The sequence below is a fragment of the Gopherus flavomarginatus genome, chromosome 18 (genome assembly GCF_025201925.1).
Source record: "Gopherus flavomarginatus isolate rGopFla2 chromosome 18, rGopFla2.mat.asm, whole genome shotgun sequence".
NCBI classification, from domain to species: Eukaryota; Metazoa; Chordata; order Testudines; family Testudinidae; genus Gopherus; species Gopherus flavomarginatus.
The window spans coordinates 20196909-20211146 of record NC_066634.1 but is presented as its reverse complement, the minus strand read 5'-3'; the positions used below and the strand labels follow the sequence as shown (position 1 = coordinate 20211146).

The 14238-nt window shown below is 62.2% G+C and overlaps 1 protein-coding gene across 3 annotated transcripts; it reads right to left on the bottom strand.

The window, feature by feature from the left end:
- Window positions 1-2834: 2834 nt before the first annotated feature.
- On the bottom strand, window positions 2835-13999 carry DMWD (DM1 locus, WD repeat containing). Of its 3 annotated transcripts, none has more exons than XR_007770244.1 (5): window positions 13644-13999; window positions 10815-10997; window positions 8675-9940; window positions 6904-7085; window positions 2835-4491 (listed from the first exon to the last, which is right to left on the bottom strand). XR_007770244.1 is itself a non-coding variant. In XM_050928069.1 (5 exons), the coding sequence occupies exons 1-5, from the start codon at window positions 13989-13991 to the stop codon at window positions 4444-4446; spliced, it is 1602 nt and encodes a 533-aa protein (XP_050784026.1). In that variant the 5' UTR covers window positions 13992-13999; the 3' UTR covers window positions 2835-4443. The 3 variants fall into 3 exon arrangements, 2 of the variants coding, with proteins under 2 accessions (XP_050784026.1, XP_050784025.1); XM_050928069.1 differs by lacking the exon at window positions 6904-7085 and having other exon boundaries at window positions 13648-13666; window positions 13906-13999; XM_050928068.1 differs by lacking the exon at window positions 6904-7085.
- Between the last annotated feature and the right edge of the window lie 239 nt (window positions 14000-14238).

Genomic DNA, 14238 nt, shown 5'->3' with positions numbered 1-14238 from the left:
TCCCACCAGGCACCCACTCACTGCCCCCCCCACCCCCACGCACCCATCCCCCCCACATGCACCCACCCACCCCCTTGCCCTACGCACACCCACCATCCCTCCCATACACCCACCCACCAACCCCCTTGCCCCACGCACACCCACCATCCCCCCATACACCAACCCACCATCCTCCCAGCACACACCCACCCACCCATCCCCCTTGCCCCACGCACACCCGCTCACCCCCCCACGCACACCCACCATCCCCCCTGTACACCCACTCACCATCCCCCTTGCCCCCCCGCTCTTCCCCCCCATGCCTCCACCCCCACGCACAGACTGGTCACATCACCCCTCGCCCTGCCTGGCCCAGGCTACTAAGCCCACGGTCAGACTCCAGGGTGGGGGCAGGGGTGAGCCCAGGGGCACCCTGCAGGCTGCCCCACCGAGCCCCAGCAAACAGCCACTGCCGGGCCTCGCCGCAGCTATCGCCGTGCAGCCCAGCTGGGACGGACCCCACTGCCAGCCCCATGCAGGGACAACTGGGCTAGCAGGCTGCGGATCGGGAGTGAGGGGCACCAGCAGGGTTGGGGGAGAGCCCAGGGCTGGGCTAGCAGGGGCTGTGGTCAGGGCTGAGGGGCACCGGCAGAGCTGTGGGGAGCCCAGGGCTGGGCTGGCAGGGGGCTGTAGGTTAGGAGTGAGGGGCACTGGCAGGAGGGAGCCCAGGGCTGGGCTAGCCAGGGGCTGCGGGTTGGGAATGAGGGGCACCAGCAGGGCTGGGCTGGCAGAGGGCACCAGGTTGGGAGGGGCACTGGCAGGGGGCAGGGGCCAGGACACACACTGCCCCTGTACCAAGCCGTTTCACCCAGAGTCCTGGCCGAACTCCAACTCCGCTCATGGCCTCCATGGCTTCAAACGTGCCCAGACATCTTCACTGCCCAGCCTGGCCCGGCAGTCATGTTGCTCTGTGACTGTTACAGCAGCTGCTGTCTTCCACCCCAGAGGTGGCTGCGTCTCAGTGGCCAGGGCAGAGATCCCTACGCATTGTCCTACCACTGAGAAAACCCCCCTAGATTCATTTTGCGATTCCAAAGCCCAGCAGAGACCCTGGCCTGGGACTTAGAGGCAGGTTCGATTCCTACCCCCAGCCCGCACGGCAAGTCCCTGCTCAGCTCCCCCAGTGGCCCTGGCCAGGTTGCAGCCAGCAGGGGGTTGAAAGCCAGTTAAGTTCAGCTGGTGCCAAGCCCGCTGTGCCCCCCACGACTACTTCACACCTGGGCACAAGGGCTGTTCATGCCAGTGCTGGTTGCCCTGCTGGAAATGGCACCAAGTTTGTTCCCACCCTGAACCCGCTCACTCTGCAGCAACTGCAGCTAACCTAGTGCAAGGGGCTGGCCAATCCCTGCCACCTGTTCAGCCAGAGCTCAGGGGTGGGGATGCGAACAGGGCCCCAATCTTGGTTGCTGCGTGTCCCAGCAGCGCCCAGCCCGCTGGTGCCCTGATCTCGGTCACTGTGTGTCTGGGCAGCGCCTGGTGCGACAGGGTCCTGATCTCGGTCACTGTGTGTCTGGGCAGCGCCTGGCGTGACGGGGCCCTGATCTCGGTCACTGTGTGTCTGGGCAGCGCCTGGCGTGATGGGGCCCTGATCTCGGTCACTGTGTGTCTGGCGCGACGGGGCTCTGATCTCGGTCACTGTGTGTCTGGGCAGCGCCTGGCACGACAGGGTCCTGATCTCGGTCACTGTGTGTCTGGGCAGCGCCTGGCGTGACGGGGCCCTGATCTCGGTCACTGTGTGTCTGGGCAGCGCCTGGCGTGACGGGGCCCTGATCTCGGTCACTGTGTGTCTGGGCAGTGCCTGGCGTGACGGGGCCCTGATCTCGGTCACTGTGTGCCTGGCGCGACGGGGCTCTGATCTCGGTCACTGTGTGTCTGGGCAGCGCCTGGCACGACAGGGTCCTGATCTCGGTCACTGTGTGTCTGGGCAGCGCCTGGCGTGACAGGGCCCTGATCTCGGTCACTGTGTGTCTGGGCAGCGCCTGGCGTGACGGGGCCCTGATCTCGGTCACTGTGTGTCTGTCGCGACGGGGCTCTGATCTCGGTCACTGTGCGTCTGGGCAGCGCCTGGCGCGACAGGGTCCTGATCTCGGTCACTGTGTGTCTGGGCAGCGCCTGGCGTGACGGGGCCCTGATCTCGGTCACTGTGTGTCTGGGCAGCGCCTGGCGTGACGGGGCCCTGATCTCGGTCACTGTGTGTCTGGCGCGACGGGGCCCTGATCTCGGTCACTGTGTGTCTGGGCAGCGCCTGGTGCGACAGGGTCCTGATCTCGGTCACTGTGTGTCTGGGCAGCGCCTGGCGTGACGGGGCCCTGATCTCGGTCAGTGTGTGTCTGGGCAGCGCCTGGCGTGATGGGGCCCTGATCTCGGTCACTGTGTGTCTGGGCAGTGCCTGGGGGCACGGGGCCCTGATCTCGGTCACTGTGTGTCTGGGCAGCGCCTGGCGTGACGGGGCCCTGATCTCGGTCACTGTGTGTCTGGGCAGTGCCTGGGGGCACGGGGCCCTGATCTCGGTCAGTGTGTGTCTGGGCAGGGCCTGGCGTGACAGGGCCCAGAGCTTCTCACTGTGTCTGTTTAGTACCCAGCCCAAGGGGCCCTGATCCTGGTTGAAGACACAAAGCGAATTATTTTCAATAGCCAGGGGGTTGGATGGGCCCAGCCTGCCCCACCATGTTACCAGGAAAGGAGCGAGGCTGCACCTGCACCTGCTACGGCTGCCAGGCTGGCCCTGTCCTCGCCCCACGGGCAGCGCAGAGCGCAGCTGGAGGCGCACACAGAGCAGAGGCAGGGGGCAGTGGTGTGAAAATCGTTTCTTTAGTATAAATAAGAACTTGCAGAACCGCAGCTCCATAACTTAGACATTCAGCCACAAGGGGAACAGACGTCAGAGGGGTCCCCACTCCCTGCGGGCCCTGCCCCCCACCTGGGGGAGTCCAGTGGGCAGGTGCCCCCAAGGCCAGCAGTAATAGGGCCCCAGGGTGCCTGCAGAGTCCCAGAGGGCTGCCTGTGGGGGAGGGGGCTAGAGGGCACGGGTGAGTGGCCATGGGGGGGACACCAAGGCTAATACTGTTCTTTGTGCTGATCGGGCTCTCCCAGGGCCCACGCTGAGTGTACGACAAGGAGGGGCAAGGCCAAGCCAAGCCGCGCCACAGGGATTCACGGGGTGTTTGGGTCAGCTCCCCGGGGGGGGTGGGGGGGCACGGCACCTGCTCCAGCGGTGGGGAGTTCCCCAGGCCCAGCCCAGCGAAAGGTGTACCTCCTGCCAGCCTTCCCACAGCTGTGGAGGCCGTGGCTGTCGCTCAGGCAGCTGGGGCCAAGTCCCTCCCCCCCACGTGAGCCCAGGGGGGCCATTCCCAGGGAGAGGGTCTCCGCACAGCACACAGGCACCCGCAGCCGGAGCTCGCAGCCAAGGCTTTAGAGGTGGGAGGGGTCGGCGCTGTGGCCAGCTGCAGGAAGAAGGGGCCAGCAGCCAGGCAGCGCCGTGAGCGCCCACAGCTCCAGGGAGCCCAGCGAGAGCCAAGGTGTGTGGCAGCGCCCTTCTCCATGGGGAGGCCGGGTACTGCCGAGGCTGGCTCCTCTCTCTGCCCAGGCACAGGGCAGATGCCCAGTGCAGATAAATGCAGGGTGTTGGCACAGCAGCCTGGGAGTTTCTCCAGCTCTTTGGGGGTTGTTCACACGCAGGAGAGGAGGAGAGATTTGCCAACTTGCTGCCCTCTGGGCACCTTTCCACTCAGCCCTGCTGCCTCTGGGCCCAGGGATCAGTAGTGGGCGCAGAGGCCCTGCAGGGTGAGGACAGAGACAGACAGACAGACAGGCAGGCGCCACCAGAGCGAGCGCTAGCTCAGGACAAAGCCCAGTCTGCCCGCAAGGGATCTGGGACAGCAGCAGGTGGTGCCGGGGACGCCAGCGGTAGCTTGTGCCCACGTGGGGGCAGGGTGCCAGGTCTCCAGGACTCCGTATGCTCCAGGGTGGGCGTCCCTTGGCAGAGGAAGTGCAGGTAGTGCCGGCCTGTAGAGGCCCTTCTGGCCACTCCAGAGTGTTTTGAGGAAACTGAGGCAGCAGAAAACCTCCCCCTTGCCCGGGCCGCTGGCAGCTCCTGCACTCCAGGCTGTTATGCAAAGTGAGGGCTCTGGGGAGACCGGCTCTGCTTCCATCACTCCAGGGCTGAAGTTCCACAATGCTTTAAACAGGGGGCCATTAATACATTAACGGAGGGGGTGACCCGGGCCGGCGGAGGGGCCTGTGCTCTGTAGATGGGGATCTATATATTAAACCTCTGTTAGCGGCTCACCACCACGGAAGCGTCTGGCCACGCAGCATCAATTAGCGTTAAGTAACGAGGGCCTGGAGTCTGGGCAGTGCCAGGTGGCCAAGCTGGCACCGAGTGGGGGGCGGGCGCTCCCGGGGTTATACCACAGTGCCGCTGGGCGAGCTGCCGTTCTGAGAGGTGAGGTTCTGAAAGGGAAGGGGGAGATGGTTAGAACTGGGGGGCGGGACAGACACCCCACACTAACAGTCAGGGACGAGAGGCTGCAAAGGGGCAAACTCAGCCCCACAAGCCAGGACTTCGCACCTCCCCAGTCCCAGGACTCCAGGCCAATGCCCTGTCGCCAGGGACTGAAACACGGACACCGACCAGGGCCTGGCCTGGCAAAGGGATCAAGGTACCAAACGCCCCCCAGACCAACAGCAACTAGGCACCACACCACCCTGGAGGATCTGGGCCCAACCTCATTGATTCCCTTTGCAGTGGCCAGAGCCAGAGGGGGCCGGTCCCTGCGCCTGAGTCCTGGCCCTGGCCCAGAACAGCAGATCTCTGCTAGCCCAGCCCATCCCAGACCTGCTCCCCTTCCCCCCACCCTGGGGGTGGTGGCCAGGGGCAGAGCTTTGCCTGGGTACTATGGTTGTTCCAGCTGTGAGCTCTTTGGGGTGGGGACTGTCTCTCCCTGCAGCCAACACAACCCCCCTGCACACACACACCTCAATCTCTGTCAGGGGCTGTGCAGCACCCGGACAATGCCCCTCCGATCCCTATAAGTGTCTGCACAGTACCTGGCACTACATCCCCGACCCCCATCAGGGTCTGTGCAGCACCTAGCACAATGCCTCCCCACAGCAGGGGCTGTGCAGAACACCCCTCTCCCCTGCAATCTCTGTCAGGTGTGTGCAGCACTTGACAACAACAATCCACCTCAAAGTGCTTTACAAAGGAAGACAGCATCATTAGCCCCACTGCACAGATGGGGAAACTGAGGCACAGGGTGGGGACGTATCTTGCACAAGGGCACCCAGGAGCAAAGCCCACAGCGCCCACCCAGTGGTATGAAGGCGATGGGGGCCATGCGGGTGGCCCTGACGCAGGGGGCAGAACTTTTGTTGCTGGAGACGACAGGTAAGACCGAGCGCGCCTCGCTCCTCTCGCTGAGCCCCGGAGCAGCTGTCAGGGCTGGCGACGGGCATCAGATCCCATTGCTTGCCTTTGTTTGCGAGCCCATCTGGAGTTCCAGCATAGCCAGGGACCAGCCGGCCGGCTGCGGGGGGGAGCGCTACAAGGTGCAGGGCTGGATGGAAACTTCCTTCCAGAGGCAAAGCTCTTCTGCTGAACAAGCCCCCACTCCGGTCCCAGACACCCTAAAGCCACTGGAAGCGCCTCTACCAGGGAGGCAGAGGACGCGCCAGCAGCTGAGGCATCTGGGTGAAATCAGGGCTGAGTTGGCAGCTGTGAAGCCCTTGTTGTATTCTCAGGGCAGGGCTCACCAGCCCCTCCCCCCACATCCTGCTAACGGGGCTCGGTCCCCCAGGCCGCCCTGAGCACCCAAAGCTTTCTAGCCGCAGGCTCCCGTTGGCACAAGATGTGGGGAGAAGCCAACAACCCCACAGCACAGAGGGGCCAGGCGGCTCCAGAGAGAAGCAGCTGCAGCCCATGGGATTCTGAGCACTACCAAGAGTTCACACAACCCCCCCGCCTGCCTGATTCAGAGCCGGTGACCATCTCCTGGACACAGGGTGCCCAGCTCCGAGGGGGGGTTCTAAGGCTCGGGCTGGGGGGTGACAAGGAGCTGGTTAAGAACTTCAAGAAGGGCAGCTGAGGGGCCGGGCGCCCCTGGGATCTCACAGCCCCGATGTTCTCACTGACAGCGGCCAGAGCCGGGACACACAGGTGGACCCTGCTGACTTTTAAGCGCATCACTCACCAGTCCTGTTTCCCGGCAAAGTCCCAGTGTGAACCCTTTGCTCGCAGGCTACAACCACCATGAAGATGGGTGGAAAGGGGGAGCCCCTCCCACACCAGCGGCAGGACCAGAGGGGATCACACTACGCCAGGCTGACTCCCACACAACTGGGGCGAGCGGGTTCCTGCCCAGCACTGCGGCTCCAGCTCTGATTTGGGCTGGATAGGAGGTCGGGAGGGTCTGAGTCTCTGCCAGAGCCACCTCCACACGGCCCGAGTGTCAGCCCAGGCTGGGAGGCTTGCTGCCAGCTGCAGTTCAGACGTACCCAAAGGGCAGTTGTGTGTTCCTGCCACAGAACCCAGAGGGCCGCTGTGTCAGTCGTGGGGGTGGGGGGCGGCTGTAGGCATCCCCGATTTCACACCTCAGTGCTCCAAGGCAGCAGTTAAAGGATGGGGGGAAGGGCGGAGACATGCCCCTCCAACTGGGGAGACAGGGAAGGGCAAAGTTAACCCCAGTGCTTGGAAATCAGGAACCTGCCTCCTCAAAATCACAAGATTCGCTTCAAACTCCTAAGATTTTTTTTAAATAATCAGGGGGGAGGGGTCATTAGCCTCCTGGTGTCTGAGCCTTTCGGGGGTCCCCTGCTTTCACGTTTGCAGCTTTTTCTTCCCAACCACAAGGGCGAGAAACTTACTTTTGTGTTTTAAACGTGATTCTCAGGTCACCAGGAGACGCCGGCAGCCGGGGCTTTAAGAGCGGTTTTAAATCAGGACTAAGAGACCTGCTCTGGCTCCCGCAGGAGCTAATGCTCCTACGGCCTGTGCTACACAGGAGGTCAGGCTAGATGACGGCGCTGGTCCCTTGTGGCCTCAGAATCTATGAAAAGAGGAGATATGGCGAGAATTGGCACCACGGAGGGGGCACTGCCTGACGCACAGAAAGGCCTGAGGAGACAGCGGAAGAGGGGAGTTCATATTACACCTGGGAATGGGGGGTAGGACCTTCCCCAGAAGCCTCAGGAAGGCAGAGGGCCTCACTTGTTGGCATGCAGAAACAGGAAGTGAAACTGACTAGACCTGGAGGGAAACTGACTAGGGGAGCTGCAAAAAGCCAGCTGGCATAGGTGGGGCAGGAAAGTCGACTGGTGACAGGGCTCGAGCGACATGCGGCAGATCTCAGAAACCTGCACCCTATAAGTCATGAAGCTCTTCACCCTTCGCCCCTGCTCCCTCCCCGAAAGATCCCTACCCCTGCCAAGCAAGAGTGAAATCACAGCCCTGCCGGGGTTCGATTTGCAGAGAGCAGTGTCTGCCGACGCCCTCCAGCCCCCAAGACACACGCAGCGGGGGCATCACTGCTCTGATAGAACAGGGCATGGAAGAAAGCAGCAGGGAGCAGGAGGGCTGACAGTGGGAGAAGTGGAACCCCAAAGTCTCTCCCAGCGCCCCACGGCTGGAGCACCTTTCGACAGAGGATCTCAAAGCGGGTGGCACCCAGCAATTGCTGGACACCTCCCCCAATGCTTCTGCTGCGCTGCCACTCCAACACAGAGTCAATCCGGAGGCAGACAAAGTGATTTGCCCCCAGGGTTGAAAACCAAACCAGCGAGTCAGCGGCAGAGACTGGAGTCACCCGGGGCAGCAGCATCCCTAGAGCGGAGCCTGAGACTCACTAACAGCTGATTGTGCTAAGAGTTCTAAAATCCACTTGCTCACTCGGCCTATCTGGAAGATGACTGGGCCCCGTGAAGGGGACATGCCCCACAGAATCCCCTGGAGGAAGGCCAGGGGAGGTCTGGGTGGTCTGGGCAGCGGGCATCCAGGGTGGTCTGGGCAGCGGAGGTGAGTCCAGCCCCGGCGTAGCTGGTGGCCATAAGCCAGCCCTAAATATGACTATTCCCCTTGCGAGGACACGCTCAGCTTCCTGCTGCCCCACATGCTGTGTCCCCACCTCACTGGGTACCGTTGGGAAGGGCAGAGCGGAGGGGGGACCTCTCGCAGCGAGCAGAGTTCGAGCTGGTCGGTTGACAGAGGTTTATGTCTAGGCACTCGACCTTCTGCAGCAGCCAGCCAGGGTAGGGAATAGCTAGAGCCAGAGGCTCAGTCCCTGGTCCGACAGCGGGTCCCCACTCCCCTCCCAGAGCCGGGAACAGACCCCAGAGGCCCCAACACCTACTTTACACTGGACCCCACTCCCCAATTTCTTAGCTGCTGTGCCAAATGCCCTCCTGAGCAGAACAGCCTTTCCCACGTCCCTCTCCTCTGCCCCAGCTCTGCTCAGAGTGCTGCCCCTGTGTGGCCCCCCAGGCAGGAGCCATTCCCCATGGGCTGCAGGACTCCAGGAGCGCCAGTGGCTTTGGAGGAGCCTGCTAGAGGGGAAGCAGACGCCTCGGCCGCTCTGGGATCAGTATGTGCAGGCCTCCCACTTCCCAGAGCAGCCCTGCAGTCCCCGGCAGCTGTACTTACGGCTTTCCCAGGCCTGGCCCAGGTGCAGATGAGCCCCTCCTGGCAGGCAGTGATGATGCAGTCCTCCAGGAAGAGCAGCACTGTCAGCCGCTCATGGGCGATCTTCTTGCAGACCAGGGGCTCCAGCAGGGGCACCTCATTGATGCGGGGGCAGAGGGCCGTGCCCAGGACCTTGGCCGTGTCCAGCTTGCTCCGGGGCGCCCCGTTGATCTTGTCGTTGCTCTTGCTGATGTTGCCCAGGCTGTGGTAGCGCTTGTGCTCCTTCTCGGCGCTCTTGTCCCGGCGCTCCTGCAGGGTGAGCGTGGCGAACTTGCCGATGCTGAAGGGCACGGCGCTGTCCGTCGCGTGGCTCTTGGCGGCGCCGGTGACGGCCGGGTGGGGCAGGCTGTTGGAGCGCGAGAGCGAGCGGGGCAGGATCGAGCCGCCGCTGCTGCCCCCCGGCTCCCCAGCCAGGTTGCTCCCGCCGCTCACCGAGGAGGGGATGCCAGTGCTGAAGGTGTTGGTGAGAGTCCGGGCCCGGGAGAGCGGGTGGTGGGGGTACAGTACATCCTCCGTCAGGTCCCACAGGCAGAACTGAGTGTCCTGCCCGGCCGAGCCAAAGCGGTAGGTCACCGAGGGGGAGCTCTTGGTGCTGTGCTTGGAGAGGCGGGACAGGGTGCTGCTAGTCCGCACCCGGCCAAAGTGGGCCGGCTCCTGGGGCTCCTCGTCGCTGCCGCTCAGCTCCGGCGGCTCCTCCTCCTCCACGCTGCTGGTGTAGGGGTCGAAGGCCACCGCGTTGACCCAGGACTTGTGCCCGTGCCCCCTGGCGATGACCCGGCCCTCGGCGAAGGACCAGACGGTCACCAGGTCGTCCTCGCCGCCGGTGACAATGTAGCGCCCGTCGGGGCTCCAGCAGACGCACAGCAGCCCCCCGAAGTAGCTCTTCATCATGCCCTGCAGCAGCATGGAGTCGAAGTGGAAGACGCGGAGGCAGCCGTCCTGGCTGACGCAGGCCAGGTAGCGGCCGTCGGGCGAGAAGGCGAACTCGTTGAGGGCCCCCTCGCCCACCGCCCACTTCACCAGCGGGTTGCGGGCGCTTTTGCTCTTGCAGGCGTAGACGGCAAAGCCCTCGCCCTGCTTGAGGAGAGTGTACTGGGGCAAGGCAGAGCCACACGGTTGCTCCACATTGTACAGGTACAGGTGCCCACTGGCATGGGAGGCCAGGAAGAGGCTCTCCGTCTCCGGGATCCACTTCAGGTAGGTCACCTTCGTCTTGTCGATGAGCCGCTGGGGCAATGGGAAACAGACAGCAGAGATCAGATTGAGGAGATCTTCCCCAGGGGGAGCCCCACAGGGTGGGGAGGGGAATTCAGGTCTGGGGCCTGTCCAGGCCTTGGCCGCTCCACTGGGACTGGTTGGGACAGTGGCCTGCTGGGCCCTAGACTGAGAACTCCCCAACTCGTTGCATACAGACCAAGGGACAGATGGCAACTGCATCCCAAACTGGGCTGGATCTGAACCAGAAACATGTAGGTGGAAGGGCCTGTAGCCTGCTCCCAGCCCTCTGCCTCAGCATTAACCCTTCCCAGTGCAAACCACAGCCTCGTTTGAAAACCCCTGCAGCTAAAAAAGAAACATGCAGGAAGATTTTAGCAGCCCCAGACAGCAGCAGGGGAGTGTTTTGCCAGCTGAGAGTCAGGCCCAAACCCCCACAGAAATGTACATCACCCAAGCAAACAAGAGCAGCTGCGAAGTCCCGCTCCGGTTGCTGCCGCTACCAGGGTTATTTTGGGTAATGGACAGAACTTTAATGACCCCAGAAGATGGTTTATAATGACAGGCTCCCCATGAGCACCCAGTGACCCCCAGAAACACACAGGGCTCAGTAACCAATCAGAGGGAAGAGAACTGCCTCACAGAACCTCCCCCAAACTCTGACCCAGCCTGACCCTGCTTAACTTGTGAAATGTGACATGGTGCCAGGAGCACGGGAAACCTTGCACTGCCGACTAGCGCCTCCTAGTGGCCAGTCTGAGGATTAGCACAGACGGGCTCTGAGGATGGTGGTGAGTCACAAGACCCATCGGCTCCAGGGGGGCTGGGTGAAATCCTGCCTGGGCTAAGGAGGGAGCAAAAGGCTCGTTAGCGGCGGGGATCTCACCTCCTCATTGAACAACTTGCTGGTGTCCTTCTTGATGAGATCCAGGTACTGGACCTGGCCGGCGGAGAAGCCCACCAGCAGCGAAATGCTGTCAGCGGCGGCCGTGAACTGGTTGAAGTCATGGCAGGTGGGCTGCGTGCCTTTGTAGATGCGCTTGTCGATGGGCTTGTTCAGATCCAGGGACTGGAATTCAACAACACCAGGAGGGGTGAGAAGCTGCTGGCTTTGAAAGAGGAAATGTCAGTTACATCCCCCCACGTAACCCTACACGCTTTGCAGGAGTGGATCTAGAGCAACGACTCTCAAGCAGGGGCTCGGGGCCACCAGGGAGGCCGCTAGCAGATTTTAGGGGATCCACCAAGCAGGGTTGGCATTAGACTCACTGGGGCCGAGGACAGAAAGAGGAAGTCCCGGGCTCTGAGCCCCACCACCTGAAGCCTCAGCAACTTAGCTTTGCTACCGGCAGCCCGGCCTTTTATATGCAGAAAAAGTTGTTGTGGCATAGGTGGGCTGTGGAGTTTTTATAGCATGTTGGTGGGGGCGGGGGGGGGGCAGAAACAGGGCCTCAGAAAGAAAAAAGTTGAGAACTCGTGATCTAGAGAGCAACTGGGACCCTGAACTGAAGAGGATCCAGCACGCTGCATGGAGAACACACTGCGAGAGCTGGCAGGAACAGAGGACATCACTGCTGCTCCTGTTCGGGGTAGGATCCCCAAGGGAAGCAACTGAAATCAATAACCATTCAGGACAGCTAATCCCCTCCCTCCTGCAGTGCCCTACTGCCAAGGGCCTCAGAGTGTGCACAGACACAGGTTACTGAGGCCCAGCCACTAGCTCCCGGATCAGTACCATACTGCTGATTGTACAGATGGGGAAAATCAGGCAAAGAAGGGAAGTGATTTTTCTCAGTGTCAAGAAGTGACAGAGCCAGTAACAGAACCCAGAAATCCCAACTCTCAGCCCCTTCCTGCTCTAACCACTAGGCCGCTTTCCCCTCCTAGAGCTGGAGGGTGGAATACAGGAATCCTGAGTCTCGGCTTCTTCCTGCTCTAAGCATTAGACCCCACTTTCCCGCCCAATCACGACAACTTCCGACGTGCCTGTGACAGGGATTACAACCAGCTTTGCCTAACACACGTCCCCTTCCCAGTCAGCCGTTCAGTCTGCCTTAAGCGGACAATTGCTCTCATGCTATTTCCATCTGCGTCTCCAGTGATGTTATCACATTGCAGTAAAGACTGGAACTGTTTCCTAACTGCTTACACAACCCCTAGAGAGGACCCCAATTACATCTAACCCCCAGGAGGCCTCTCCACAACACTTCCCACCACCCTCTTCAGCCCACACAAGATCCCAAACAAGCCTTTTAAAGAAGGCTAAACCTTTCCCCTTTCAAGCGGCTCTGCTTTCCCTGCCCCTCCCCTGGGAGAATCGAGAGAGAACTGGCACAGTGAGGGCTCTGATGTGGAAGAGCGTCAGCCGTGTGCCAGTCTCCACATAGCCTCCCTTAGTGGTCCCAGTGATAGATCAAGAACCTTAGTGCTCTCAATTTCAGCTAAGATGCTAAATTCAGGTGTACAGTCATCTTATCTGTCTGAAGCACCACGCTCAGCCACCATCCTGTGTGAGCAGCTGGAGTCCGCCATTAACACAAGCTGCAAACACCCACAAGGATGCTGCATCACTGAATGTACTTTGATTGGTCAGGCTCAGTAACTGATACCACAGTCTGGCCCCAACTGCCAAGATCTCTCTGCGTATGGGCCCAGTCCCCTCACATCTCCAACACCCTTAACAGTCAACTAAAAGCTCAGAGGTCTAAAGTCAGCATGCACACACACACCCCACCTACAGTTTGCATCCCAGTTGCTGCTGCACAAAGATCTGCACTGGAGTGTATGTCAGAGAAGCGCAGTAGAAAGATTCACTGCAGCAACATCCCTGCTGCTAAATCTTGTGGAAACGGGGGGGATTGCAGAGCAGTGAAGTGGGACACAGCGTGGTTCGGCTGCCTGGCACCCAGCACCAACACAGAATTCGTCAGGGGTTGATTGCGTCGCTTGTTTGTGCAGCTGTTTGAAAGCAACAGCATGGGGCAGATGCCCAAAGTGAACAGGACAGATGCCTGTCACTGCCATGTTTGGCCTTCACTGGAGCTAAACAGCTCACTCTGCCCTAAACTCTTTCTGCCTGCACCCCTCCCGGTGCAGGAGCACTGAGGCTGCCAAGCACCCCCCGCAGCGCAGGTGCTTCCCTGTCTGGAATCCGGCCCCACATGCTCCCATGCTCTTCTGTGGGAGTTTATCCCCCTCTCCTTCCCCGGGGAAGGAGCCCCACACACCCAACCCTCCTCAGGATTCCTGGTTCTGTCCCTCTCCTCTTTGCCAGGGGTTTCCCTCCCCTCCAGCCTCATGGTCCCCCTTCCTCTACCCCCATCCAGATTCCCTCTGCACTTTGGGGGTCCCTGCTGCTCTCGTTTCCAGAGGGAACCATCTCCCTTCCCTGGGGATCTGCTGATTCCAGCCCCCCAGCCCTAGTTACCAACCCCTCCTACTCCCCCCATTACCAGCTTGCTCACACCTCAGGCCCCCCAACTTGCCTGCACCCCGTGACCTAAATGCTCCCCCAATCCTTGTACCAGTTACCCCCCCTCCCCCTGACATCCGCTTACTCCCCTGCTCCTCCCAGTCACCTCCCCCTCCCCGACCCCTTCTTCCGCCCGTCAAGAGATCGCTCCCCAGCCCCCGATGCTCTGGGCCCCCCCCAGCCGGGTTCTCCCTTCCCCCCCCCGTACCCTGCCCATGGGGGCTCCCGCCCCGCCCCCCTCACCCGCCTGCTGGCGCGGCCGCCGGGGCCCGGCCCGCAGCCCGAGTAGAAGTAGAGCTCCCGGCCCAGGTTGCAGCAGAGGCGGCTGCGCTCGGCGGGCTCGCCCGGCTCGGCGGGCTCGGGCCCCTCGGGCAGCAGCAGCCGCACCAGCGAGAGCCGCACCGGGGGCAGCGCGGCGGGGCCGGGCGGGGAGGGGCCGGCGGGGGGCGGCGCGGCGGGGCCCCCCCGGCTGCGGGGCTCGGGCCCCGGCGGCGCCAGGAGCCGGTAGGAGCCTTCGCGGGTCCGGAACTGGCTCTTCAGCTCGGGCAGCAGCGGGGGGGGCCCGTCCGGAGCCGCGACCACCGCCGCCATCTTCCCGCCGGAAGCCACCTCTGACCCCGCACCCGGAAGCGGGGCCGTAGCAACGCGGGCGGGGCCCGTAGCAACCACACACGGCCCCCGCCAGGCCCCGCCCCCTTATTGATCCCCTAGGCCCCGCCCCTCCCGCTCTCACACTAGGCCCCGCCCCTTAGAGACCCCGCCCCCCGGCTCCACCCCCTCAATGACCCTCCATAAGGTCTGATCCTTTGCAACCTCCCCCCAGACTCCCCCAGCCCCC

Excerpts from the sequence above, each read along its gene's own strand:
- DMWD (XM_050928068.1), bottom strand. The coding sequence starts at position 13,991 with ATGGCGGCGGTGGTCGCGGCTCCGGACGGGCCCCCCCCGCTGCTGCCC. Across the intron at positions 10,998-13,643 it reads GCGGCCGCGCCAGCAGGCGG|TCCCTGGATCTGAACAAGCC; the intron begins GTGAGGGGGGCG and ends GTTGAATTCCAG. Across the intron at positions 9,941-10,814 it reads GCAAGTTGTTCAATGAGGAG|CGGCTCATCGACAAGACGAA; the intron begins GTGAGATCCCCG and ends CCATTGCCCCAG.